The 26,727-nt window shown below is 46.7% G+C and overlaps 1 protein-coding gene across 1 annotated transcript in view; it reads right to left on the bottom strand.

Annotated features, from left to right (window-relative positions):
• Positions 1-26,727, bottom strand: part of LOC138556906 (phospholipase A2 inhibitor gamma subunit B-like) — a 287,753-nt gene that overhangs the window by 40,852 nt on the left and 220,174 nt on the right. Inside the window, exon 2 of the mRNA XM_069642626.1 lies at positions 19,262-19,381. Within this exon, the coding sequence (XP_069498727.1) occupies positions 19,262-19,381 (120 nt within the window). The remainder of the gene's footprint in view (positions 1-19,261; positions 19,382-26,727) is intronic.

The raw sequence follows: 26,727 nt of genomic DNA, 5'->3' as shown, positions 1-26,727 counted from the left end.
TCAGAACGCATACCTATCACATGGGGAACACGTCAGGGTTGCCCTCTCTCTCCCCAGGGTATTCGCCCTATCTATGGAAGCCTTCGCTGGAAGGATCAGGCAAAACCCGGACATACAAGGAATCGTAGTGGGTCACAGGGAATACAAAGCGGCACTATACGCCAACAATGTGCTCCTAACAATAAAGCAGCCAAACAACTCCCTGGACCACCTGCAAACTGAGCTAGAAGCGTTTGTAATAGCATCAGCATTCAAGGTGAACTACAACAAATCAGCCACATTAGCAATCAACACCACAAAGAAGCAGGAAGAGGAACTCTCCCACAAATCCCCTATCGCATGGGCCAAAGAAGCAATCCAATACCGAGGGGTCTGCATCCCCAAAAACCACGCACAAACATACCAAAGTAACTTCTCACAATTATTCAGAGAACTGAAAAGGTACATACACCACTGGAACAAGCAAGAGATGTCATGGCTGGGCAGAGTGGCAGCAATAAAAATGAACCTGATACCTAGACTAATTTACCACTGCATTGCACTACCAGTGCACATCCCAGAGAACGAGCTCTCCGACCTACAGCGATCCATACTGAAATTCATCTGGGGGGAAGGGCCCGAGTAGCAAAGTGAATCATTACTCGAAACCGCAATGCAGGTGGGCTGGGGGTACCAGAGGTGACCAGGTACAGACGAGCAGCTCAACTAGCCCACGCATTCACATGGACACAAGCATCAGATCCACCATACTGGAAACAAATAGAAGAAGCATGATGCAAATCTCCTCTAATCGACCTCCCACACATCCAGGGGCCAAAAAACCTGCCGAACACAGGACCCCTAAAATCAAAACACAACACAGTGATAAACTGGAAAACAGCAGCACGAAAATGGGGATGCACAGGGACACTGGGCCCACTGACACCACTATGGGGCAACCCAGACTTCTCGCCTGGCCTCCAACCTCAGAGCTTTGCCACATGGCAAGAAGGGGGCTTCCAAACAATCTCAGACTTTTTAGAAGGAGGCAATCTGCTCACGTTCGAAGAGTGCAAGACCAAATTCAAAATTCCAGAAAGAGAACGATTCAGATACTTCCAGATACGACACTGGATATCTCAAAGAGTAGTCAAGGAAAAAGGATCCAGAGATCTCACAGCACTGGAGCTAACACTAACCTCGGCCTCTCCCAGAGGAACGGTCTCCACATTATACCGGCTCCTAGACAAGCACGACCCCACAATCAAAGAGAGATACATGATCAACTGGGAGAGAGACCTGGGGCGACCAATAGAGGGGGAAACCTGGATCAAGATATGGGCAAGAACCCACAAAAGCACCCAGTGCATCACCAACAGAGAATGCAGATACAAGATCATCACACCGACGCAGTTACATAAAGCCAATCCAAACATCCCACCGGACTGCTAGAGGGGCTGCAAAGCTGAAGGTACCCTGTTTCACATGCTGTGGACATGTCTGCTAGCGACGAAATACTGGAGAGAAGTACTAGACAACATTAAAGCAATCACAAGTCTCTCAATCCCCTGGGACCCAGGGATCGTCTTGCTGGGGGACGCAGGGGATGGAGAGCTCCCCTTAACGGGCCACATAGCTCGCTTATGTACACACAAGGCAGCCGACAACTGTGCTGACACTTTCTAATGGAATGCAGTAGTAAAAGGAGGGGATGAACAAGTGTTGGCTGAAGCCAACCGGTTTCTAAAACTTCAAGTACCAGAATGAAAAGAGAAAACAGGACTGGATGAGCTTCTCAAAGTTGGCATGGGTCATAGGTGCTTAGGTGCGTTTTCGGTTGGTTGCCGCCATGTGGTGTTGGGTAATGTTTTGTAATGTTGTGATCTCATCTCCCAGTTCCAGATGGACAAGGCAGAAGACAGGGGAACGATCAAGAAAGTGCATGAATTCACCTTCATGCAGACAGTCTAGAAACTGGCAACAAACGTAGACTTCAGACTCCCAACCAGGTAAAAACTGTTTCTTATGACACTACAGTAGCTTGGGTTCTCTGCGTGGCTCTTTGAACAACATAAAGCTAAAACTGGCAAAGTTATATGTACCACCTTCGTCTTTTGTTGAAACGGGACCCAACAAAGGCTATACTCCCAAGAGTATGGCCGACCCAAACAGCAAAGTATAGCAGTCCAAAATACCAGCCCCGCAACTGCCCTCTTATATTGAGCACTAACTTTCCAGGGCATGTACAATTTATGGCAGTTTTAGTTTTGCAAAAATGACTTTTCTAGAAAGTTGAGGCTTCTGACAGTGCATTTGTGCTGGTTTCTACATTTTGTGCTCTGGCTGATGTTTGTTTTCGAAGGTGGGATTTGTACAGCGCAGTTCTACCACAATTTCAAATGGCTACAGTAGTAGGGCCAGTCAATCCCTGCATTTACCACCTTAATCTCAAACATAGCAGTTTGAAATGCTATGCATCAATAAGTGCATGAAAAGGTATGCTGGCAAGACTATGGGCCTCATTACAAGTACTCAGGTCCGGAATTAACACTGCCGGTAAAATCATACCGGCACCATTTCCACGTCCGCCCAATCATGACCCGCGGCCCCGGAAATAGCACCACCCCATCCGCCACCGCAGAAATAAGTGTTCCGTTAAGTCTGTCTGCACGGAAACCCGTCCGTTACCGGCAACACGAAACACCGCGAGCATCACAACTAGCGCGGACACGAAAACACCGCCAGAAAAATGGAGTTAAAACCATGATCACGGTGGCGGTACCGCCGCCACCGTGAACATGACGTTACACACTGCCTGCTGAACTGAATCAGGGCACAGGTGCACCAAATCAGCCCAGCTGGACCTAGCAGCCCACTGGGAGCCTACAAAACGGCCACACCCAGCCCAACACAACACAGAACCATGCAGGCAGCAGCTCTAGTAGCACTGGGACTGGGCCTACTCAACCAACAGGCAGCACTGCACATGATGGCAGTAATGGCGCAGAGGAGGAGGAGGCGGAGGAGGCGCAGGCGGCAACCAGCCAACCCTGCACCTATGGCAAACCCCATTGTCCAGCCGGCCCTACCCCGCAGGCAGCCAGCAATACCATGCATCAGGGCCTCATCCTGGAACCTCACCCCAGGACAGATCCACACACTATACCGGCTGGACCGTGCAACAATACTGCACATCACTGCCATGATTGAGGACGACATCAGCAGCCAAATTGACACCCCCACCGCCATCCCCCCCCTCCTGAAGGTTGTGGCAGGACTGCATTTCCTTGGCACTGGCACCTATCAACACACGGTTGGTGAGCTGCACGGCATATCACAACCCTGTTTTTCAAAAATCCTGGTACAGGTACTGGATGCCCTGTTGCGCCATGTGTCGGAACACATAGCCCTACCCCGCACCCTCCCCGAGGTCATTGCCACCAAGTCAGCCTTCCATGCCATAGCAGGCATGCCAAATTGCATAGGCGCAGTTGACTGCACCCCCGTAGAGCTGACAGTACCACGTGCATTTGAGCTGGTGTTCCGCAATAGGAAACGGTATCACTCGTTGAATGTACAGATGGTATGTTATGCCATGCAACTGATCACACACTGCTGCGCACGTTTCCCAGGCTCAACCCAGGACTCAATGGTACTGCAGAATTCCACGTTGCCACGGTACATGGAACGCTATGCCGGACAAAGCACATGGCTATTGGGTGAGTACAGCTGACAATGCACCAACCCTGTGAGTGTGCCGCTGTGACCGTACATGCATCACCCCCCCTTCCATCTGCCAAATACACAGCGGATACCAAACATCACAAAGGAAGACATGACAGGTCACCACAATGTTCCCGTGCACACCCTGCCACAGCCCATCCCGTCACTGTCCCATGAACCTTGTGCCACTGCAGACACCCACCCTCAAATTAAACACTGCCCTCAAAATGCATGAGATGCCTGTAAATGAGACGTTGTGCATCTACTACTTCAGTACAGTGGAGTCACTCTGCCATGTGTGGACAGCACTGCACTGTGACATGCTTACAATCAAATGTCACCCGCAGGGCACAGTAGACATGCACGTTAATGTGTTGACCCATATCCAGTTTCCGACAGACATTCTGATGCCCAATATACACCTCCAAACACTGCATGGCACATATGCATGAATGAACAATGATACAAGATTGCACAGCATCAGATGAGTACATGATGCCACAAACACTGACATGTTTCCCCATCTACATCCCATGTAGGTGATGCCGGATATGCACTCACGCCATGGATGATGACACCTGTACGGAGACCAAGGAACAGGCATGAAGAGGCATACAATAGGGCACATGTCCGCACACATGGAATGATTGAGAGGACATTTGGACTGCTGAAGGCAAGTTTCCGCTGTCTGAGCAGATCTGGCGGATCCCTGCTGTACAGCCCAGTGAAGACGGGTAAAATCATGCTCGTATGTGCCATGCTGCACAATATATGCCTGCGCAGGAACATCCCAATGCCACCAGACGCAGATGAGGAAGATGGGGATGGGGATGGGGATGGAGATGGGGATGGGATGGCACCACCTCCCCCTGGGAGTACAGCTGACAATGCACCAACCCTGTCGAAGTGGTGTGTGTGTGTCCAAGCCAATGAGCATTGTGAGTGTGCCGCTGTGACCGCACATGCATCACCCCCCTTCCATCTGCCAAATACACAGCGGATACCAAACATCACAAAGGAAGACATGACAGGTCACCACAATGTGCCCGTGCACACCCTGCCACAGCCCATCCCGTCACTGTCCCATGAACCTTGTGCCACTGCAGACACCCACCCTCAAATTAAACACTGCCCTCAAAATGCACGAGATGCCTGTAAATGAGACGTCGTGCATCTACTACTTCAGTACAGTGGAGTCACTCTGCCATGTGTGGACAGCACTGCACTGTGACATGCTCACAATCAAATGTCACCCACAGGGCACAGTAGACATGCATGTTAATGTGTTGGCCCATATCCAGTTTCCGACAGACATTCTGATGCCCAATATACACCTCCAAACACTGCATGGCAGATATGCATGAATGAACAATGATACAAGATTGCACAGCATCAGATGAGTACATGATGCCACAAACACTGACATGTTCCCCCATCTACATCCCATGTAGGTGATGCCGGATATGCACTCACGCCATGGATGATGACACCTGTACGGAGACCAAGGAACAGGCATGAAGAGGCATACAATAGGGCACATGTCCGCACACGTGGAATGATTGAGAGGACATTCGGACTGCTGAAGGCACGTTTCCGCTGTCTGAGCAGATCTGGCGGATCACTGCTGTACAGCCCAGTGAAGACGGGTAAAATCGCGCTCGTATGTGCCATTCTGCACAATATATGCCTGCGCAGGAACATCCCAATGCCACCAGACGCAGATGAGGAAGATGGGGATGGGGATGGGGATGGAGATGGGGATGGGATGGCACCACCTCCCCCTGGGGGTCCACTTGATGGCCAGAGAGCACGGGATGGCCTGATTTGCATTTACTTTTGAGACACAGCACATTCACAGCAATGCACGAACATGGTGACAACAATAAATGATTAGTTGCACTGCCAATGAAATGATCAATGTCCACACATGTATGTCTTGATTTCAAATGGTGATATATTGATGTAAACACAACCGGGAAGGAGGTGCATTGGTTAGGGAAGCTGTACACCCGAGCCCACCCACCACCCAAACGTACCCACCCCCACCCAGGCCCCATTGTTCAAACCCCCAAAACTACCTCCCCCACCACCCAAACGTACCCACCCCCACCCAGGCCCCATTGTTCAAACCCCCAAAACTACCTCCCCCACCACCCAAACGTGCCCATCCCTCTCACACCCTTCAAGTCCACATGTGTCCTGCACTGCCCCACACACGTGCCATCACTTCCGTGTGCAGTTCTGTGCCTGTGCAACCTTGCCCGAGGGCCCCGTTAGCCTACTCGAGCTCCTCCTTGGACTGGCAGTAGTGGAGCTGGATGGGGTGGTGGTGTTTGATGGCACTGAATCTGGTATTGATGGCATCCGTGCCAGATTTGCCTGTTGCCCAATCAACATGGCCTCTATAAGCCTGGAGGTGTTGTCATTACCCTCCCGCACATGGCGTGCAAGGGTGACTATTGTGCTAGCAAAGCGTCCAATAGACATTGACAGGCGACGCACTGAGGTGCTATAGCTCTCCCTCTGCAGCCTAGATTCCTCAAGCTGCCTCTCCACCAGCTGGGTGAGGGTAGCCTGCTGCTCCTCCATCTGCTGCATGCGGGTATTCAGCTCGGCCATAGATGGGGTGGGTGACCTCATGGGACTCCTGAGTGAGGTGGGGCTGAACTCCAGCTGATGGAAGGAACCCATGTCCTCAAATGTGGGCATCTCCCCCTGTGGCCCAGTATCAGAGTGCTCTTGCGGGGCACTGTTATCACTACAGGCCGCCCTCTCTGCAGTGCTGCAGCCTTCTGTGTTGGGTTGGGTGGCCATGATGGGTTCCCGTGGCACCTGTCTTGCCTCAGGCAGTATGGAGACAGTGGGGATGTCAGTGGTGGTGGGCAGCACATCAGTTGCAGTTGATGGGTCCTATGGGGCCAGTCATGCACTGCTGGGGGGGTTGTTGATGGGTCCTATGGGCCAGTCATGCACTGCGGGGGTTGGGGGGGGGAGTTGTTAATGGGTCCCTTGGGCCAGTCATGCACTGCTGGGGTGGGGGGTTGTTAATGGGTCCTTTGGGCCAGTCATGCACTGCTGGGGGGGGTTGTTGATGGGTCCTATGGGCCAGTCATGCACTGCTGGGGGTGGGTGTTAATGGATCCTATGGGCCAGTCATGCACTGCTGTGGGGTGGGGGGGTTGTTGATGGGTCCTATGCGCCAGTACTGTCATCTAGCTATTCTCATATGGCATTCAGGTTTCACCACTTACCAGCATCTGCAGGTGGGCTCACTCCTGCCTCAGCCTCCCCGATACCATGGATGCCCTCAAGGTGGAGGACACTGCTGCAACGCTCCTCCCATGCTTGCAGCCTCAGTGGGGAAGAGGGTCCTCCGCCTGTACCACTGCTGCGTTGGCGGTGTGTGGATATCAGGTTGCGCACCCTCAGCCTGAGGTCGTCCCACCGCTTGTGGCAGTCCTTGCCGCTCCGCAATGACACGCCCACAGCGGTGCACTTGCGTGCTGCTTCCGCCCACACTTCCTTCCTCCGCTGCTGTGTAGCACGCCGTTCATCGGCGCTGAACAGCATCTCTGCATTCTCCACAATGTGCTCCACCAGGACAGTTAGCTCCGCCTCACTGAAGCGCTGTTTGCGCTGCCTCTGAGCTGGAATCCTGGCAGACATGCTGGTGGTTCCTTTTGCCTTCTCACAGTATGGATGGTGCTTGGGCTGACTCTGGATGGCAATGGATTGTGCTTTTATATGATGGCCGCCTCTCTGTTTCCTGTTTTGGCGATCATGGTATTTCCGGTTCCGTGTCCATGGCGACAGAGGCGGACACAGGTTTTGCGCTACTTGAGGCAGCGCTATGTCCATTTCCGTGACTTTTTCCGTGATGGCGGTAACAAAGTTTCCGCGTCCGTGTGGTGTGCGCGACCGACAACATGTAATCAGACGGTCTTTCCGCAACCTTGCGGACACGGAAACGTTTTTACAGCCGTCACGGATTTACCGCGGTCCGGCCCTGGCAGGTTGTAATGAGGCCCTATGTTCTTTATCTGATCTTGTCCTTTTGTCGCTTCTAGGCTTGTCTAAAAAGTATATCATTTGTATATACTCTAGACATGGACCGTCGTAGTGGGAGCATAAGAGTGGAGTTTGTATATTCCCTGAAATACCATTGAACCTGCTCTTTAACGTTGGTACTCAGTACATAGACCCCAGGGTGCATTGCATCACTGTTTGTGCTCCAAAGACTGGCCATGGTTGCCTCCTCTATCTTTAAATAATTTTGCCACTTCTGACAAGTGCATGAAAACCACCCTTCAGCAAGAGTTCAGCTCCTCCATTTTGTGTGGTATATGATTTATGTGCAGCTGCAGTGTTTGCCTATTGATGGTGGGCTGCATTGGGGCCATAGATGTATACAGGCTTGTGTGCAGGAAGAGTGAGCGGTAAGAGTGCTTCTGGTTGATGGGATCACAGAGCAGTAATTAGGTAAGTCATGGGTAGCATTGCTCGAAGTCTGTGAAAATGGGCTTGCAGGACTCTCAAACAATTATGGGGGGAGTTTTTTTGTGGATCCTTCACTTTTTTGAAGTTCAAACTCCTGTTCAAATATCAAGTTAGAGTTTGGGACATGCATTCATTGTGGGTGGATTGAAGGAGCAAAGCATAGCCCTTCAATTTCTGAGAGATCTTCAAGACCCTTTCCAGCCTGTAAGGCAGGGTGATGTAATTATGGCAATTTCTAAAATAAGTCTACTTTTAGGCAGTTGCGTAAGGGTTCACCAGCTTGTGGCACTAAGTGTTGCTAATTTGGCCATGAAGCTTCAAATCTGAATATAAGGAGGTGAGTGCCAACATGACACTGCCTGTGGTGGCATAAGGCATTTCACCAACCCTGGATTGAATGATCTATCACAAAGAAAATGTGTCTCACCCTAATTGTGTGTTCTACTAAACCCATCTAATATAGCCTGGATGGCTAACAAAAACCACAAAGGAGCTGCTTGTAAGCAAGTATATGATATGTGGCATAAGGATCACCAGTGTATCCGGGAAAAGGGCCCATCCCGAAATATCGATGGCGATTGATTTGGGCATCATTCAGCTGTGGCCAGTTACACAAGACATACAGACCGTGTATCACAACGCCAAAAGACAATAGAATCTGAAAAACAAACATGAATGACATAGTGGTCCACACATATTATGCAAGTGAGTGTCACAACCAAAGACCGCCTAAGAGTCAATCTTTAGATCACTGTGATTTCCTGTTTGCTCAGGAAAGACGTGTGTGCCACTCTAAGCGTGCTTTTACGCTCTAAAGTGCAGTTCATTCTCAGCACTTCATAGGCTCACATTTGAGGGTAGCAGGCTGCTAGGGACGGAGCTGGTCCAGTTCCTCTTTGAGGGTGGCATAGGTGTGATCCTGCAGGCCTGTTACTCCTCGCAAGGCACAGTACATTGCGACCTTATCAGAGGAAGATCAATTTAGGACCACAAGTTCCATGATACATTGGGTGCTAATCAAAGAATCTGTAGTTTTCCCTGTGTGTCCAAGTTATGGATCTGGGAATCTATATAAGAAAGTAATATTATGATGAAACGCTCACAGCTTGAAGGCAACAAGCATGATGTACACCGCTGCCCCATGGCACTTGCAAACAGCAGGAAAGAGACTGACAGACTCCCATAAAAACTCCACAAAAAAGAGGGAAACCTTGAGTGAGTCTTCAATTGTTTAATATAATATATAGTCCAACATTTGGCACAAGTAGCACACATTATAACACATTTTTGTATTTGTGACACATACTAGGGACTTTAAAGTCTTGTGTGTACGTTACCTGTATACATTCCTGCAATATCCAACCAACAATCATCCATCCATACTCACTTTCATATACATGAACTAAGCAAGAAACGACAGTTACACATAAGTGTAACCAACACAATATCAACAAAAACAGAAACAAGAAATTAAACAGTTGGAAAAAAGAAATGTGTTTAGGTTAATAGGAAACTGTACAAATCAAATCAGCTCCTATTTATCTGGTGTTACAATTCCAGCCGGCGCTTATTGGGAAAGGACATTCCGCACTATTCCTCTATAATGCGTGGCTTGAATACTTGAATACAAAGCCTACGTCTCTGATTAGTTGGGAAAATACCAATACACACAAAAGAACCCTTATGACGTAGTATAAAAACTAGTTGACAGTAGCCAGCTCGAGGTCCGGCCTTCACAGTGGTGCCTGCGTTGGTCACAGGTGGCCTTCTTCAGGGCAAAGGAGAGCAGGAATGTTGGAGATAAAGATGTCCAAAGTATTCCATGGACTCAGGGTTAACAAGACCAGAAGAAGTGCTTCAAGGTGAGCCCTACTGTTAATTATCAAGGCAGTCTTGCTTCAAGGGGGGTAGTCGGCACCTGAAAGCCTGGATACAAGGGAGCAATCAGGGACGTCATTTGGAGGTCACCAGAGATCGCAATTGCGACCTCTGAGGTCTCCCTTGCGACCTCTAAAAATATATATATATATATTCTTTTTTTTTGCAATGCAAGCTCCTGGGCTGTGGCCAGCACCATGTGGCACTTTAATTCTGAAGTGGCTGGCTTGTCAGGCCCCTTAAAAAAAGAAGAAAAATAAGAACATGAGGGCCACAAGTCTAACACTTTCAGCACTGAACCTAAATAAGAAAGAATAGGAATGCCAAAAAAAGTGTCTTTCTGGAATTCTAGACAATAATTGCTAGACTCATTAAAGGTTTATTTCAGGTACACTTCAGGGGGTGAGTCACTGATTTAGTCTGTTCCCAAAGCCTCAACTCAGCCTTTCATCCTTATGAGGTTGATAAATGGGTACCAACACAGGTTGGGTGATATTGGGTGTATATTTCTTCTATGTAAAGCGCTTAAGCTTAAGTGCTATATAATAACACATCATTATCATTTGGTCATGGACGTCTGCTTGGAATCACAGTAATTTGGTAATATGGGCCTATACACACTGATCTTAAAGATACATTTGGCGATCCATTCAGGTATGAAATGTACATCACATTATAGTGATATCGTACCCATATTTTTCGTAGTGTACAATGCTATGTGATGCCACTTCCTGTTTTGTCAATGGGTGAAAAGTCATGTTCTATTGCTTCCCGCAATATCACTTTGGGGTGGGGTCAAATGGCATCACTTCCTGTGATGTCATCAGGGGTCAAGGGTTGTGTGATGTCACTTCCGCTACCCCTGGCATTTTGATGAAATGACATCCCTGGGAGCAATGAGACCCTGATCCTCTAAGGCAAGTACTCGAAGTTCGTGGTGTGCGCGTCAGTCCCTTGATGGGCCAGTTGGGTGGGTAATAACGTGTTTTTTTGTAATGGCAAGATGTAAATGTGTGGGCAGGAAACCCAGAGGGTACGGACCGCGCCTATCTCAATCATAGACAGTTGGTAGTGAATGCTCAGCCGTTGTGCACATCTGGCACTCGCGTTTCCACGAAACACTCAACAGTCAGACCAGAAATTCCACTGACCAGGGAGGAGAGTGGATAACTCATTCTCATGGAGTTCCCATTTCGACGAACAGGAATAATTGTTGAGGAAGCGGAACCACACAGATTTGCAAACCAAGATGGTGCTGACCCTTGTGACTACCTGTGAAGCCTCTCTAAGCCTGTGTACCAGTAACCAGATGATTCCACACCTAATCCAATCCAAACCAGGGGTTACAAGCAAGCTAGGGTACAACGTATCTGAGATGAATGAGCAGGAACATAGCCTCTTCATCAACTGTAAACAGCGCAGCAGAAGCCCAGCACAAGAAAGGACCTTGGAGGAGACAAATCCTTAGAGACAGACAACCTTGATGTAAGGGAAAACTAAGAGACCAAAACTATGAGGAGCTCAAGTTGAACAAGCCTGATCCCTTGATACAAAGGGACCCTGGGGAATAAACCCCATTGAGCAAGCAGACCGGCTAGCCCAAGCCGGACAGCAGCTGGAGAAAGCTGCAACTCGCCAAACTAAGGAACTTCTTCAGTTGGTGGCCTGGAACGAAGCTTGAAGCTAGAGACCACAACCCAAACCTCTACTAGAGGAAACTGGAGGGGGAACCACCATAACCTCCTTTGGCAACCCCCGAAAGGCTTGCACATGGCAGGAGGTCCCAGATAAATAATGTCTGTCTGACAAGTAACCTGAGCAGAGGCTGGGTAGAAATACTGCTCATCACGGGCAGGCGGCATGTCAGGTCCAGGCGGGATTTAGCAGCACATAGAAACTGTGCTGTAGAACCAAAGGCTCAGCTGAATGAGCGACAGAAAGACATGGCATAGGGCCTCCAGACCTGATACAATGGAGGGTGAACTGGGCATTGGTTCAGTACTGCTTAATAGTAAGTTATCATTTATGTTGGGTATAATGTTTGATCTTTTCTTTTATAAAGTATGGTGTCTTGGACAGGGACCAGGACTACATGAAGACAGGATCCGCATACAAGTGTGAAAGGGAGAAAATCCTATAGTCAGCTCGTTTGGTCACCCCAACCTTGACCTTATTATTTAGAGATTGTGTTCTGAGAGTAAATAGTAATTTATCCCAACTCTAACCCGATCACTGTACCACGAATACATACATGTTGTCCTTGAAATGCTTGAGTCCAGTGTATCACTGAAAAGCTGTGAAATATTCATAAACACTGGCAATTACTCTGGGCAGCCGTTCATTGCATTGGTGTTGAGCCTGATCTATGTAAAAAATATGCAAATAAACCCTTTTCCCAAAAGGGGAAGTACCAGGAAAGGTGAAGCCATGCCGTATCTGAAGATTCGCAATAGAGTGCAGCAGGTTCAGGGCCCATGTGTCGACAAACATGCGCCACTGTGAGTATTTTGTAAACACTGAAGAGTGACGAACAGAAAGGATTTGAAATAAACATGACCACTGGAAACTGCTCTAGGAAGTCTTCCTTTGGGAATGCCCAGATGTGGCTCCTGAGTTTGCCGTGTCTAGAGTCCCAAACTACACCACACTGATCGTGTCCAGTGAAGCCAACACAACTGGAATTTCTTGTGGTCTCATGCAGACGAGGTGTGATGTAGCTGTTTGGACTGAACTTCATAGTTGGGGTGGGACAGAGCGCGATTTGTATATATCTACACCTCTTCTGCATTAGCAAGCATGTATGCCCCTCGCTATTCAGTGTTACTTTTATAACGCGGTTTACTAATCAGAATTTTGGATAACAATTCTTAGTGTCATTTCACTTACTCTTTTTTCAATTCTTGTCCTCTTTCCAATATAAAATTGTGGCAAGGGCCCTTTAAAACGTGTACCGTGCATACTGCTATACAAGTCACAATATGAAATGCCATTTCCTTTTTGGGGTGTCTCGCAAATTAGTTGTTAATGATATTAATAGAATAACTCTGTTCAGACCGGGGAATGTCCATCTTTTAACCGTCCGCGACAATCTTTGATGATATCCCCTATGATATAGGTCAGCACATACAGGTGCATCCCATGAATATGTCTCCTGAAGTCAAAATCGGCGCCTGTGGAAAAAGGTGCTCAAATGTGGGTCTACATGCACAATTATCCCTTGCCTATTAATAATCTTTCAAACTCGCTTTTCCTCTGGGTCATACTTTGCAATGAATACAATTTTGTAACATTGGATCTGATGTGTTTATTCAACTGTGCCTTTCATTGTTGGTCAAATTAATTTCTGTCACAATTTGAAGTTAGCTTCTGCAGACCCGGGTGCCAACCCTTTACTTTTCATTGGAACTATGAGCCTCCAGATGAATGCCACACCCTGGAGCCCCACAGCCAATGGGAAGGGGAGAAACAAAACAAGGAACGGTCAGGTGCAGGCTTGTCACAGAATCCACACTAAGTGTCAAGCAACACCACTTAGCTATTGGCATATATCAGCAAGACCACCAATCAGGAAAATGCACTAACGGATTTATCTGGTACAAGATGTACCAGCGCTGTACCCTGCTGATGCACACCTGACCCTCGCAGTCTCCCACAGTGAAAATACAGAGGCAAAGATAAAACCCTACAGGACAGGAAATGACTGCCTGAGAAATATTAAGTCGCAGTACAGCGGCTCCAGAGACAATCAAACGGTGGGGTGTCAGGTAGCCAACAGCAGGCGAACACAGAGTGTGCGAGTGGGGAGCAGCCACACTAAAAAAAGAGCACGCTGGAGCTGAAGAAGAGCCAAGGACTAGTATGATCGTCCTTTTTGCATAGACTTCAATAATAGCCTGGGACTTAAGGGGCCTCAGTGCAGCCAAGATAGCAGTACACAAGAGAGGCAGCAGGAGCAGTGAGGGTCTGAACGTGGGGAGGGTAAAGCGTAACCCAAAGGGAACCAGAAATCGCAGGTCACCGCAGAGGCAGAAAGTAAGCAGCGAGTGTGGGGAGCAGAGCGTAGGACAGAAGCGTGGGATAGAGAGGAGGTGGTCAAGCGAAAAGACAGGAAGAAGAGTAAAGGAACCGAATTAGACTCTGGCCCAGGAAGGGGGTGGAAGGGCTGCCAAAGCGACCAACTAAATCTGAAGTAACAAGTGAAGAATCAGCAAGGGGCTGGAACAGAACAACAAAAAGAGCCACAGAAGAAAATCCCAAGCAAGCTTCTAATGTTAGACCTGGCTATTCATAGTAGCATCTAATCCCCAAGTAAGATACTCTTTTCTCTTTTTCTTACCTCAAAGTCTAATCAGAGGGACATTTGGGAATGGCGACTGCCTTGCCAGAATGCATTAACAGAATAATCTCTTTCAGAATCTAACAGAGCGCCTCACTTCTCAGATTCGAGAATTTACTTCCTTTGAGACACTTGCCCACTGGCAATGTTCAGGCAAATCCTCTCAGCTATCACAAACCATGAAATCCTCAACTCCTATTTCTCTTCTGGGAATTGTTTCCTCAGAACTCAAGATCTCTTTCACCAATCCCCCTCTATAAGGAGCCCACCCTACATTCCACTGACCTGAATATCTAGTGAGCCATTGCCAGCTGCCACTTCAACATGCAACTGACCAAACATGCAGTCTACCTCCAACTTCTGCAACACCTGAAGGAGAAACACCTATCTACAAACAGGCCAGGCAGGTTTAGGCCTTGCAGAAAGATGGAGACCACCTTTAGCTAGTACTGCAATAACCAGAAGAATCAGGCACATGCTGATCCTCTTAGGCCTGTCGGCATGTTTTATCACTCAATTTGTATTAATTGATTATAAGGCGCTTTCGCCAAAGTGCCAGGCACAAAAAAATCAGAACATTTGAATGCATTGTTAACATAAAATCCAAAAGGGAGAAAAATTAAGACATATTAGAAAGTGAGTTTTGAGTTGTGTGCGACGGAATAGATAGGGGTAGACCAAACATGGAGTGGCAGGGAATGTCAAAGTTTGGGGGGTAAAGCGAGAGAAAGAGCCAAAGCGAGATTGGGCACAGGGTGACCTACGAACACACAGCAGAAAGAGCGATTGAGGCAGAAGGAAGCGGGGGGCAATATATAAAGAAACAAGAGAGCAAAGATATGGAGGAGCGAGCCAATGAAGGCATTTAAAAAGGAGGCAAAGAAAGTGTAACAGAAGTTGCGATTCAAAGGTTAGCCAGCGAGCAAATGTGAGGAGCAAGTCATTGCAGAACGAGGAGAGATTCTGCATAGAGTGCAAAGAGGGGCCAGATGAGAGGCAGGAAGACCAACAAGAAGATGGGAACAATAGTCGAGATGAGAGAAAACGAAAGCATTAATAAGAAAAGAACAGGCTTTACAAATATCCAAGAGTCGGAAATGGCAGAAACGGGCAATGTTAGAGATGAACAGTAAAAAGGGGAGTGAGGAATCAAAAAGGACACTCAGGTTCTTAGCAGATGTCGAGAAGGGAAGAGGGGTAGGAGGGGAAAGAATGGATGAAGGCGGGAGGGGAGGCAAGATTGAAGTCTTTAAAGCATTCATATATAAGAAGTGGGAGTTCAGGAATGGATGGAAAAAAATACAGTCAGAGATGATCGAGTGCAGGGTATTAGAGAAAGAGGAGGAGACAAAAGGCTGAGAATCGTCAGCATAAAAATGTGCAGTAGTGCCACCCCCTGTGCCAGATTGGCGAGGGAAGTGATAAAAGTAAGCATATTGAAAAAGAACTCACTGTTTGAAAAATGAAATGCTTACATGGCAAATTGATTAGTAAATCTCAGTTTTAATACGTTACTGTGGAACTACAATGAAACATGTCTATATATGAAATATGTAAATGATGACTCTGATATTAATGCTGCACACATTTTATCATGCACCTTGTATTTTTTTTTTAAAACCAAAATCTTGTGAACGATTCACAGGATTTAATTTATTAATTTTCTATTTTCCGATGTAATTAATTTGTGTACATGGGTTTTATATTTTTGCAAAGGGTCTACATTAATTTATTCTTGTAAATTAACTAAATGCAAATAAAAAAAAAGTGAGAAAAGTTAGAAACATTAGCTAGAGAGAATCCACTGTAACTGTATCAGAAGGGCACATCCAGATTTCCTGAGACAGGGAAAGGGCAGGTAAAGGTAAAGAAAAGAGTCAGGAATAGTGTGTGTTTTATTATAAACTGAGTGGTCATTTAGAAAGCCAATAGAGATAGGGAATGAGGGGTGGGAGTCAAAGAACCCAGCCTGCAGCTTTACTGGAAGGCGTGGTGTGAAGAGTGCATTGTCCAATGGACTGGTATAAAAGCTGGTATGGATAGAAGAAAAAGAAAGAAAATAATAGTAAGAAGAAAACAGCAGCAGGATGGAAACGCAGGTCGATGATACATGAAAAACCAGGCCATAGCCATAGCCATATGAGTGGTTGGCAAGCCACGACCGACATGGCGGTGCTGCAGTGAGCTGGTGGCAAGCATCACGTTAGGATGATACGAATGCATACTTGCCAGCTCTACAGATCTACAGATTTAGGCAGTAGGCTACTGCTTTTAAATCAGTCCTACCGCCTACATATTTGAGTGACAGATCCTACTGCTTTTTACAGTGACAGGTCATTTATGTTACTCAAAGGCAGGCTGTTTGAGACTAGACCCAGGACAAAGCATGTAAAACCTTATTTAGACCAATCCACTGACCTGACAACTATGTGACTCTCTCCTGCACTCTTGCCGGTACAACCCTTAGGTGAACCACCAATGAAGGCAAGTGGCAGAGCGTAACACTGTCATACAGCATCTGCCTATCAGTCTGGGCGGAAATCAGTCTCCATGTCATTCAGTGTTCAACTTGCACTGCAGGAATACATATGTATTGCCCAGGCTGCTGCTACAAAGCAGTGGCAAAGGTTGCCTACCAGTTATGTGTGATTACCTTTTTTGTAATTGTATTTGGTGTTAACTTACCATTCAGAATTATACATTTTAAACATTTCAATATCTTTCCATGTTGTGCTGTTTGATGGGGTGTGTATATTAGGATGCTTCATTGGTGCCTACAATGTATGTTTTGTATTTTCCTGTGATGTCATTGTTATGCAAATTATTATTTTTGAAACTTGAAAAATCCTACATCTTTTTGGTCACAGAATATTGGCAAGTATACGAATGCAGAGGGGGAATGAATCATGACAGTCACTCCAGTCACAAACAGGACCAAACATGAAAGAAGATGCCATTATAATGGCACCCTTCAAATGGAACACCCCGGGCTAAGGAAGCCTTAGGAGGACTTCCTGAAATGCGATCACGTGACCAATCACGTGACTTCCGCTGCACATCAAGGGAAGGGGGGCAGAGCAGATGAATCAAGCCTGCGGCAGTGAGTCAGCAACTGCTCCCTAGAGCGAGATGGCAAGCAAGCAGGTAGCAGATGACAGGAGCTGGAACAGCCAGGTATGTTCCACGTCTAGGGGGGCAGATGCCAATGACAGGCACCGGGAAAAACACTTGGCTAAAGAGCCACCTAGGACTACAAATGTAATAGCATCACTAGTTTGTGTTAAATCACTGCCTATTAGCCAAACCTGTGTTGCTTCACTGGGTGGCGCTAAAGCCCCACATAGGAGTCACAAACTAACGTAGCTGTACAGAAAAGCCTGGAAGACAAAACTATGCAGCCTCACGAGGGGGCGCCAAAGTGCCACCTAGGAACCAGAAGCAAATAACCTATGGGCACTTGCAGACCTTTTCTGTAACAACAACACATCCCTCTCTATAAAGTTTATACCCATTTTTGTTGACTCACTAGGTGGTATCACCTATGCACCATAACTTAAAATGTTGAAACATTCTAGTGTTACCATATTGTGACATTGCGCTTTGTTTTCTTAATTGTGTTTTCCTCAACTTAAAGTTTATTAGTACTCCGGCGAGGGACAATCAGATTGTTACATGCAATCTGATTGTCCCTCGCCGGGGCTTTACCCGACCGGCTATCCCTCGCCCGGGATTCCTTTCCTTTGTTCCTGGCAGGGGCGTGGCAGCCCGTCAGTCAATGAGGAGGCTTGAAATGGGGCAATCCCTGCTCCAAGCCTCCACACGGCTGGAGGCTTCCATCCTCCCCCCCGGGACATTCAGGTAAGTGTTTTGTCCCTCCCCCTCCCAGCCCACCCACTTACCTTCTTTTTGGTCCTTTTTCAAAAGCAAATGCACTGGGAACACTTCTGTCCCCAGCATGTCCGCTCCCGATGTCCGGCATGGAAAGAGAACACAGACTCTGTTTTCCCTTCCCGTTGGGCATTTTTTTGACATTTTTTTTTCTGTTCTGAAATGCTGCAGAGTTTCGGAACAGAAAAACAATGCTATTAGTACCCCGGTCTTGAGGTGCTGGGGTACTAATAGCAATAAGCCCCTCGCTGCAGGGACGTTACCGAGTCTGGTAATTCCCCGAGGCCTTCGTTAAGGCCCACGCTCTGCTCAGGCCTGTAACTATGGGCCCCGGGGCATTACCTGACTTGGTAATGCCCCCGCGGCGAGGTGCTTAGTAGGTTTAATGTGCATACACTTCTGCAGAGCTATATCCACACAATAAACACCTGAAATTTAATTACATGTCCTTACTTGCCAGCAACTACTTCCACATTAAATCGTCCTATCTATTCTGGTTCTATGAGATTACAAAGAATACATAACAGTAAATACTTTTTCGAAAACAATAAAAGTGAAAAAATATAAATTTTTGTGGGGGATGTTGCCCCCGTAAACCTCCTATTTCTCTTTGTGCTTAAACCAAGCCCAACCCAATTCCAACCCATTGTTATCCTCTTTCCCAAACCCCATATCTTTTTTTTTAAATTGTGCATGTTTTTTTCTCTGTTTTTGTTTCTCTGTTATAGCATTCTCCGTAATTGTATTCTCTCTTATCACTGGAGACCATCAATGCCTTACTAGCCATCGTATCAGGAATCTGATATCAACTCCTAAACAACATAGAACAGTTTGGAGAGCTGGAGTGACAGGAGCATTTCATTGAAGTCAGTTGTTTCCTAGGAGAGATAACTGTGCTGCCACAGTGACACTCGCAGACATCAGTGTTCTGGTGATCCCCTGCTTAGAGATCACACTTACCTGTTGTTGTTTCAGTGTATTTGGTAACACAGGCATCAGACTTTGCGGGGCAGTTGACTGAGGTGCCTGTGCAATTGGATCCCAAGGAGCTGGAGCAGGCCACACAGGATAGGGCATTGCCTGCAAAGGAAAAGAAACGTTATTTCAGTCTCAGATATGATATGATATGATATGATATGATTGGTTATTTATAATGCGCTTAATACCCATAGGTTTCTAAGCGCGGACCCAGGGATCAAACCTGTCTTGCTCTGTATCGCTTTGCTTCTTAGGCGAGCATGTTGCCCCTGAGCTATCCTCCCGAGATGCCTGTTCTGATTCACATGCGTTTCCCGCATGTGATGCTGAATGCAAACCGAGTACCAGATTATACACTACACCCAACACGATCCACATTATCCACATTACAGTGCTTAATTTGTGTTGTGTCTGTATTTGAGCACCAGCAAATATTTTTGATATTTAATTAATGTAAAACTCAACTATGCGTGCGCTGTGCTGCCTGCTTTGGTGGTGGCACACTGAAAGCGTATTTTTTTTTGTCTTGCAACGCGGGTCGGACCAGGTCACCACGCGGGGCCGTATGCCAGTGTGACAGATAATGTCACTCACGGTCTGCCACGGACAGTGCCCAGGTGCCTGCTGGCCAGCAGTGCCTGCTGACGGGCAGCCTGCAGGTCAGCAGGTCACAGCAATGCCTGACTCATGACTGACTGCAAGACCTGTGCGTGGCAGCCAGGTAGGGGACGCAGACTCAGTGAATCTGACCACACCCTGGCGCTGGCTGGTGCACACGGACTGGCAGGCAGTGGGGCTGTGCATTCAGTACACAGCAACAGCGGCAGTCCAGTTCTCCTGTCTGTCTTCTCCACCTCCAGCTCCCAGCACGCTCAGGCAGGCCTGGCTGTACAGAGCACTTGCAAGAGGACGCGGATAGGGCATTTTTTCTGGCATAGCTCTCAACTCACACGCTTTTGGCGGGTGTCACCCGCCTTGTAAAGGGCTGACTCACCTGCCAAGCCTCCTGCATGCCCATTCATTCCAATGGACGTCTCACCCGCCAAAAACAAAATCGGTGATTTCACCCGCTTTGCAACACAAATGGTTGAGAGCTATGCTTCAGGAAGACACAGCTGATCCACCGATCGCACCACTGAGGTCCTGTGACCCCGCGACTCGACCATCAAAGGAACGGTGAGCGCTCTGAGCTATTGAAGGCTACCGTGATTCCTTGATCATCCCTCAGCCTTGCTGTACCCAGCAAGGAAACACAAGTGCAATCTGACTTGACTACGTTTTTTGAAAGAGCCGCTTGATTTCAAAATGGCCGGCCGCTGCTGAAACCCAGATCGAGGTTGTTTGCTGGCTGCTAGGCAACCAGGCCTCTTTATCCTCCTATCCGCTTCACTGGCTGGCGAACGCCGGCCCACAACGAAGGCCACAGAATAAGGCCCTGTTTGCACCCTGTTCGCGCTCTGGAGCGTACGGCCAGCACTCTTCATTGACGACCTACTGCCTCCCTATTACTCTCCTCACCACGCTCTGACAATTGGCATGACCTCGTCTGCCTGACCAAATCTTTCAGCTGTTTTCCATCCAAAGAGGAGCCTTATTACTGGCGCATCCTCAGCTCACGACTTAGCCTGAGTCAAGCACATGTCACCATCATCACTATATTGAGGTATGGCCCCTAATGGCACTATCTGAATGCCAATTTGAGCCCACACCCAACTGTATGTGGTTCCACCTCGACATCTGCCCCAATTAAAATATTGCTACGTACAATGCTAAACTCCGCATTAATCTCTCTTGGCTTCACCGTGGCCGAACCCAAAGAGTGTGCGCACCACAGCGCTTCTCTACTTGCTAGCTGCATATAGTTCACCATATTATTTGCTAGCATATCTGCGTTGCAGGATACCTTACTGCACTACGCCGAGTATCTCCATGTGGCCTGTATTTAGCCCATTGCTTTATTTAGTAGTATACTTGTGCTGCCCATTGCTGCATTGCAATTGCATTTAGCATACCTGTGCTGCCCTCTGCTTCATTTCAAACTGTATTCCCCCATTTCCTTATTTACTAGCATACCTGTGCTGCCCACTGCTCCCTATCAAACTGTATTAGCCCACTGCTTTATTTAGGAGCAAACTTGTGCTGCCCATTGCTGCAATGCAGTTGTATTTAGCATACCTGTGCGGTATCTAGTCATTTCATCGAAACTTCTTTCATCTAATGCCATACCATCGAATTATATTCAACGAAAAGCCTATCCATCGAATTACCTTTTCATTGACTGTAATTCGATGGTAGTATCGAAATTAATTTTTATTACATTATCTAGCTATATAAAAAATAACAGAAACATACATTTTCACTTCTTATATTTTATAAAATATCACCTTTTTATAACAATAAATCCTTCTTTCCAAACATTAAATAATTTTTAAAATTATTGATTTGTATTGTTAATGTTAAATATTGAATGAATGTAACTTTTTTTCATGAACATACTGTTATTTTTGTTGCCCACTAAATGGCGGTGTTGTATTAGTATTGAAACTGTCTGATTTTTTTTTTTTTGTTAAACTTTTAGTTATGTCATACGCATCACGTTAATGTACGTTGTGCGTGAGCGCCTTTTTTAAAGTTCTGTTCCGTTTCATCGATTAGTATTCCATGATCCTTTGTTCCTCCTGGATGTTCGGGCACATTTTTATTTTTATTTCTTGGATGTATGCTTTGTGGATGTTTTTTGGAGACAATTTTTAATGGATTTCATGCATTGGATTTTTTAAATAATTTTTTTCTTCTTTACTGACGGATTAAATCGATTTTTTGGGAATTTTTCATTGGATTACTCTGTACAGATCCATTTTTTCCTGGATGTTTTCTGCAATTTTCTTTCGATTGTTTGTTTTTGGCATTGCTTTCTTGGATTTATTTTTGGGTTTAATATGGGGTCCTATATCGAGGATTTTTTCGGATGTCCCGTGGAAGCCAGTGAGTACATTTTTATTTTTTTAACATTTTAGGTTGTAAGCCAAACTGTGTAAGTAAGTTAATGCTTCCATTTTTTCGAAATTGCCCACACATGTTTTGATCCTTTCTTCGTATTCTCTATATTTTCTTTTCCTTTGTTGTGTATGTTCTTATGAAATGGTTTGCGCAATTTTAACTTCTTGACTTGATTGTTCAATTTGCAGTTGTTTTATAAATGCCCACAGTGTTGGATTTGTTGTCTTGAAGTATTTATTCAATTTATTGTGCCATCCTTCCATGCGGTTATTTGTGCGTGCATGATTGTGAGAGGGTGTTCAGAAGGTGAGATGTTCGGGGGCAAGGTGGGTTTTGGAGGTGTGACCCACCCAGATTTTCACCATTGAGAGTGCATTCGGAAGGTGAGGTGTTCGAGGATAAGGTGGGGTGTTGGTGGGACCCCCCCAATAATATGTAAATGTTATACGTTTAATACATTTTTTTTTGTTTATAATGACTTTCTAATTGTCGATGCATTAGTTTCGATGGAATGTTTTTTTCTTTTTTTTCATAGAGTTTCGATGGTTTGGCATTCAATGCTTTTTTTCGATGCTTTGGTATTTCGGTGTATATCATTCGATGTAAAGACCATAAACCTACCTGTGCTGCCCACTGCTTCCTATCAAACTGTATTAGCCGTCTGCTTTATTTAGTGGCATACTTGTGCTTCCCAATTGCTGCATTGCACTTGTGTTTAGCATACCTGTGCTAGCCTCTGCTTCATATCAAACTGTATTAGCCCACTGCTTTATTTAGTAGCATATGTGTGCTGCCCATTGCTGCACTGCAAACTGTATTTACCATACTTGTGCTGCCCATTGCTTACCTGTACTCTGACAAAAACGCACTTATTGGACTTAGAGGAGGGTTCCCCCTTGTGAGTTCCCCCATACATATATCACACAAAAAAAGGTCAGGAAGCTCTAGTGGGACTGGAAAAAGCATCTCAAGCATGAATGGCCCCACAAGCAATCTTTAAAACAGGAATGTGGGTTTTACAATACCAAACAACACCGGTGGAAGTGGAAACCAAATCCCTCCTTTTCTCAACAAAGGGCAAGGGAAGAAAAAGAACAAAGGACGAGGACAATGGCAACAGCAGTGGCAGAACCAATCACCTCGGGTGACATGGAGAAGGGGTTGCGGATGGAACGCGCCGCCAGGACATGGAACTTACTGAATAGTGAATCACAAGAAACACAGGGCATGGGTAATGATATCAATTCCATCTCTCTGGTGATGAACCTGTCAAGTTATACACTGAACCGTGACCAATACAAACTCCTGGAAAAGGGGCTGTCCTTTGTACCCACGCTTACCCACGATCCCTTCCAAATCCACATTGAAATAGCACAGCTTATCAGAAAGATACCCTGAAACAATTCTTTGGGGAAATATCTACAACGCAGAAAAAAGTGCAACCAATCTAAAGGACAAGTCCACCTACTATCCTCCACCGAATGGGATCACTCCCGAGTCAATCACTTTTGAGAAAGCGATCATCAAAAAACTGGAAAAAATGGAACAAGAGCAACCACATGGGTATATTAACTTTTCCAGAAAATAGAAACTTGCCCTCCCATCATTGTCGGAGAATGATGACATTACAATCAAACCCGCAGACAAGGGGGGAGCCACTGTGATAATGGACACTGCGCACTACAAGAAGTTGGTCTTTGAACTTCTGGGAGACCACACCGGCTACAGACAGCTATGAAGTGACCTCACGGAAAGTAGTCACCAATTGATCATACCAATTCTGGAGGAAGCAAGTGCTGAGGGATATATCAGTAATAAAGAATACGAATTTCTAAATTCAAAAACACCAAGAAAACCTGCCTTTTACGCACTACCCAAAGTGCATAAAGATAAGGTTCCCCCACCCGGCAGACCCATTGTGTCAGGCATAGGGTCAATTCTGGAACCCTTGTCCCAATTTGTCGACCATTTCTTAAAACCTCAGGTCGGGAAATTAAATCTTATCTTAAAGATACCACAGCTGTTCTCCAATTGATCATGGATCGACCGTTCAACCAGGAGTCACAATTGCTGGTTACTCGAGACATAGAGTCACTGTACACCAGAATACCACAGGTGGCAACGCTACAAGTGGTGGAAAAGGTACTTACCAACAAAACTCCTCCGATAGACACACTGATTAGCTTCATCATGCAGTTGACAGAAATCGCACTAACAAAAAACTTTTTCCTGTACGAGGACTCTTTTTTTCAACAAACGTCAGGAACTGCGATGAGTGCTACGTTTGCACCAAGCTTGGCCAACCTATATGTGGCAGAATTTGAGGACCAAATGATCCACTGTACTGGAAATCCCTGGTCCTATAAAATAGAGATGTGGTCAAGATACATTGATGACATCCTCATGGTGTTTAATGGCAACAAAGAGGACCTTAAAAGGTTCATAGTATGGTTAAATGAACAGAACAGATTCTTATGATATGATATGGCATTTATAATGCGCCTATACACAAGTATTTCAAGGCGTGACGAGGCAAGGGAGGGGGAACAAAGGGAAGACAGACACTAATTCTACTAGGCCAGGTGTCATTCAGATCGAGCAAGTGCATGGGGAACGGGAAAAGTGTGTGGGAAGAGGGAGAGGGGAAAGTGAAGTGCATGGGATAGTAGAATAAATAAGATAACATAAAAACAGCCAGCTGGTGGCAAGTGCAAGGTAGGTACAGACATAAGTGCTGGTAGGGGGACTGTAAGGATACAGAAAACAGTCCCCAGGTGCAAGGGTTGACAGGGAGGCAGTGCAGGTGGGCAACTGGTGGGACCTTGGCCTGAGAACAGAAAGGGTGGCCAGGTAACCAGCTCAGTTTCTGCCAGGAATTCAGCAGGGCAGAGGGGGAGAGAAAGCAGAAGCAAATAGGAAGGTTTTGAGGTGCTTCCGGAACAGGAGATGGTTCTCCTCAAGTTTCAGGGAGGCAGGAAGGCTGTTCCAGAGGGAGGCCCCTGCCGAAGAGAGAGATCTACCACCAACTCGTTGCTTGGAGAAGCGACTGACCCTGAGGCAGAAGGATGTGGATGAGCGAAGAGATCGAGAAGGAACATATTTAGGAAGAGAGAGTTGAAGGTATTGCAGCCTCAGGCCCCAGAAGGCCTTGTGGACAATGCAGAGGGTTTTGAACGTAATCCTCACAGCCACTGGGAGCCAGTGCAGAGATTTCAGTCCTGGAGAGATATGATCCCTGGGCTTGAGGCCAAGGACAAGTCTCGCAATCCTGTTCTGGATAAGTTGCAGAGGGTGGAGAGTAGAGGCAGGCAGATTTAGATAGAGGCTGTTACTATAGTCCAGCCTAGCGATAACCAGGGCTCTGGAGACAGTGAGCTTCTGGGGGCAGGAGAGGAAAGGAAGAATACCTCTGAGGAGGTGCAGCTGGTAGTGTGACTTCTTAGAGACGTCAGAAATGTGAGGGGAGAAGAAGAGTGTGGGGTCAAAGATGACCCTGAGGTTTTAAGCCTTGCAGGTGGGAGCAGGAAGAGGGCCAAGAGAGGCCAGCCAGAGAGCTGCAGGGAAGGAGGGAGTGGGTGTGCCGATGAGTAGAATCTCAGTCTTACTGGCATTAAAGCAGAGGTCATTGGCGGCACACCACTCCTGGATGGCAGACAGACAGTCAGAGATGAGGGAGGGAGAGGAGGAGGCCGAGGCAAGCCTGAAAATGAGCTGGGTATCATACGCATGGCACTGAAAGTTAGGGCAGAGAGCGGCGATGCAGTGGGCAAGGAGTGCCAGGTATTGGTTGAACAGCCAGGGAGAGAGGTTAGATCCCTGGGGGACGCCACAGGTAGAGAAAAAGATATCAGAGAGGAAGGACCCAAGTTTGACCTGGGAGGGTCGGTCAGAGAGGAAAGAAGTCAGCCACGCCAGAGCCTGACCAGTGATACCCAGGTTATCACAGAGACGGTTGAGCAGGATGGCATTGACTTTCTCTGAAACACACAGCCAGAATTCAATCACTTCCTGGATTTACATCTGCAGATAAGAGATGGAAGAATCACCAGTAAGGTCATCAATAAACCTACGGACCGGAACTCACTGTTACTGTATGACAGCTACCACCCACCCAGCCTAAGGAAAATTCTACCTTTCGGGCAGTTTCTTCATTAGCGCAGGAATTGCTCCAGCACAGCTGACTACGATAACCAGGCAAGCAATTTAGCTGCAAAAATGACAAGCCTGCGGCTATCCTAGACAGACCATCAAACAAGCCAGAAAAAGAGCCAAAAAAATCCCCCGAGATACCATGTTAGAACAGGGCAGAAGGAGTGATGCCAAAGAAGACAAAATCACAGCAGTGCTGAGCTATTCCCCGATGGTAAATAAAATTAAAAAAAGAGATCTTGAAAGTATGGCTGATCCTAAATGTGGGAGACGCAGCCTTGGAAATACCCAGATTCATG

Source organism: Ambystoma mexicanum, chromosome 1q (genome assembly GCF_040938575.1).
Source record: "Ambystoma mexicanum isolate Mex_15411 chromosome 1q, UKY_AmexF1_1, whole genome shotgun sequence".
Lineage (NCBI taxonomy): Eukaryota > Metazoa > Chordata > Amphibia > Caudata > Ambystomatidae > Ambystoma > Ambystoma mexicanum.
Note: the sequence above shows the minus strand (reverse complement) of the source record. Positions and strands in the feature narration are given on the sequence as shown.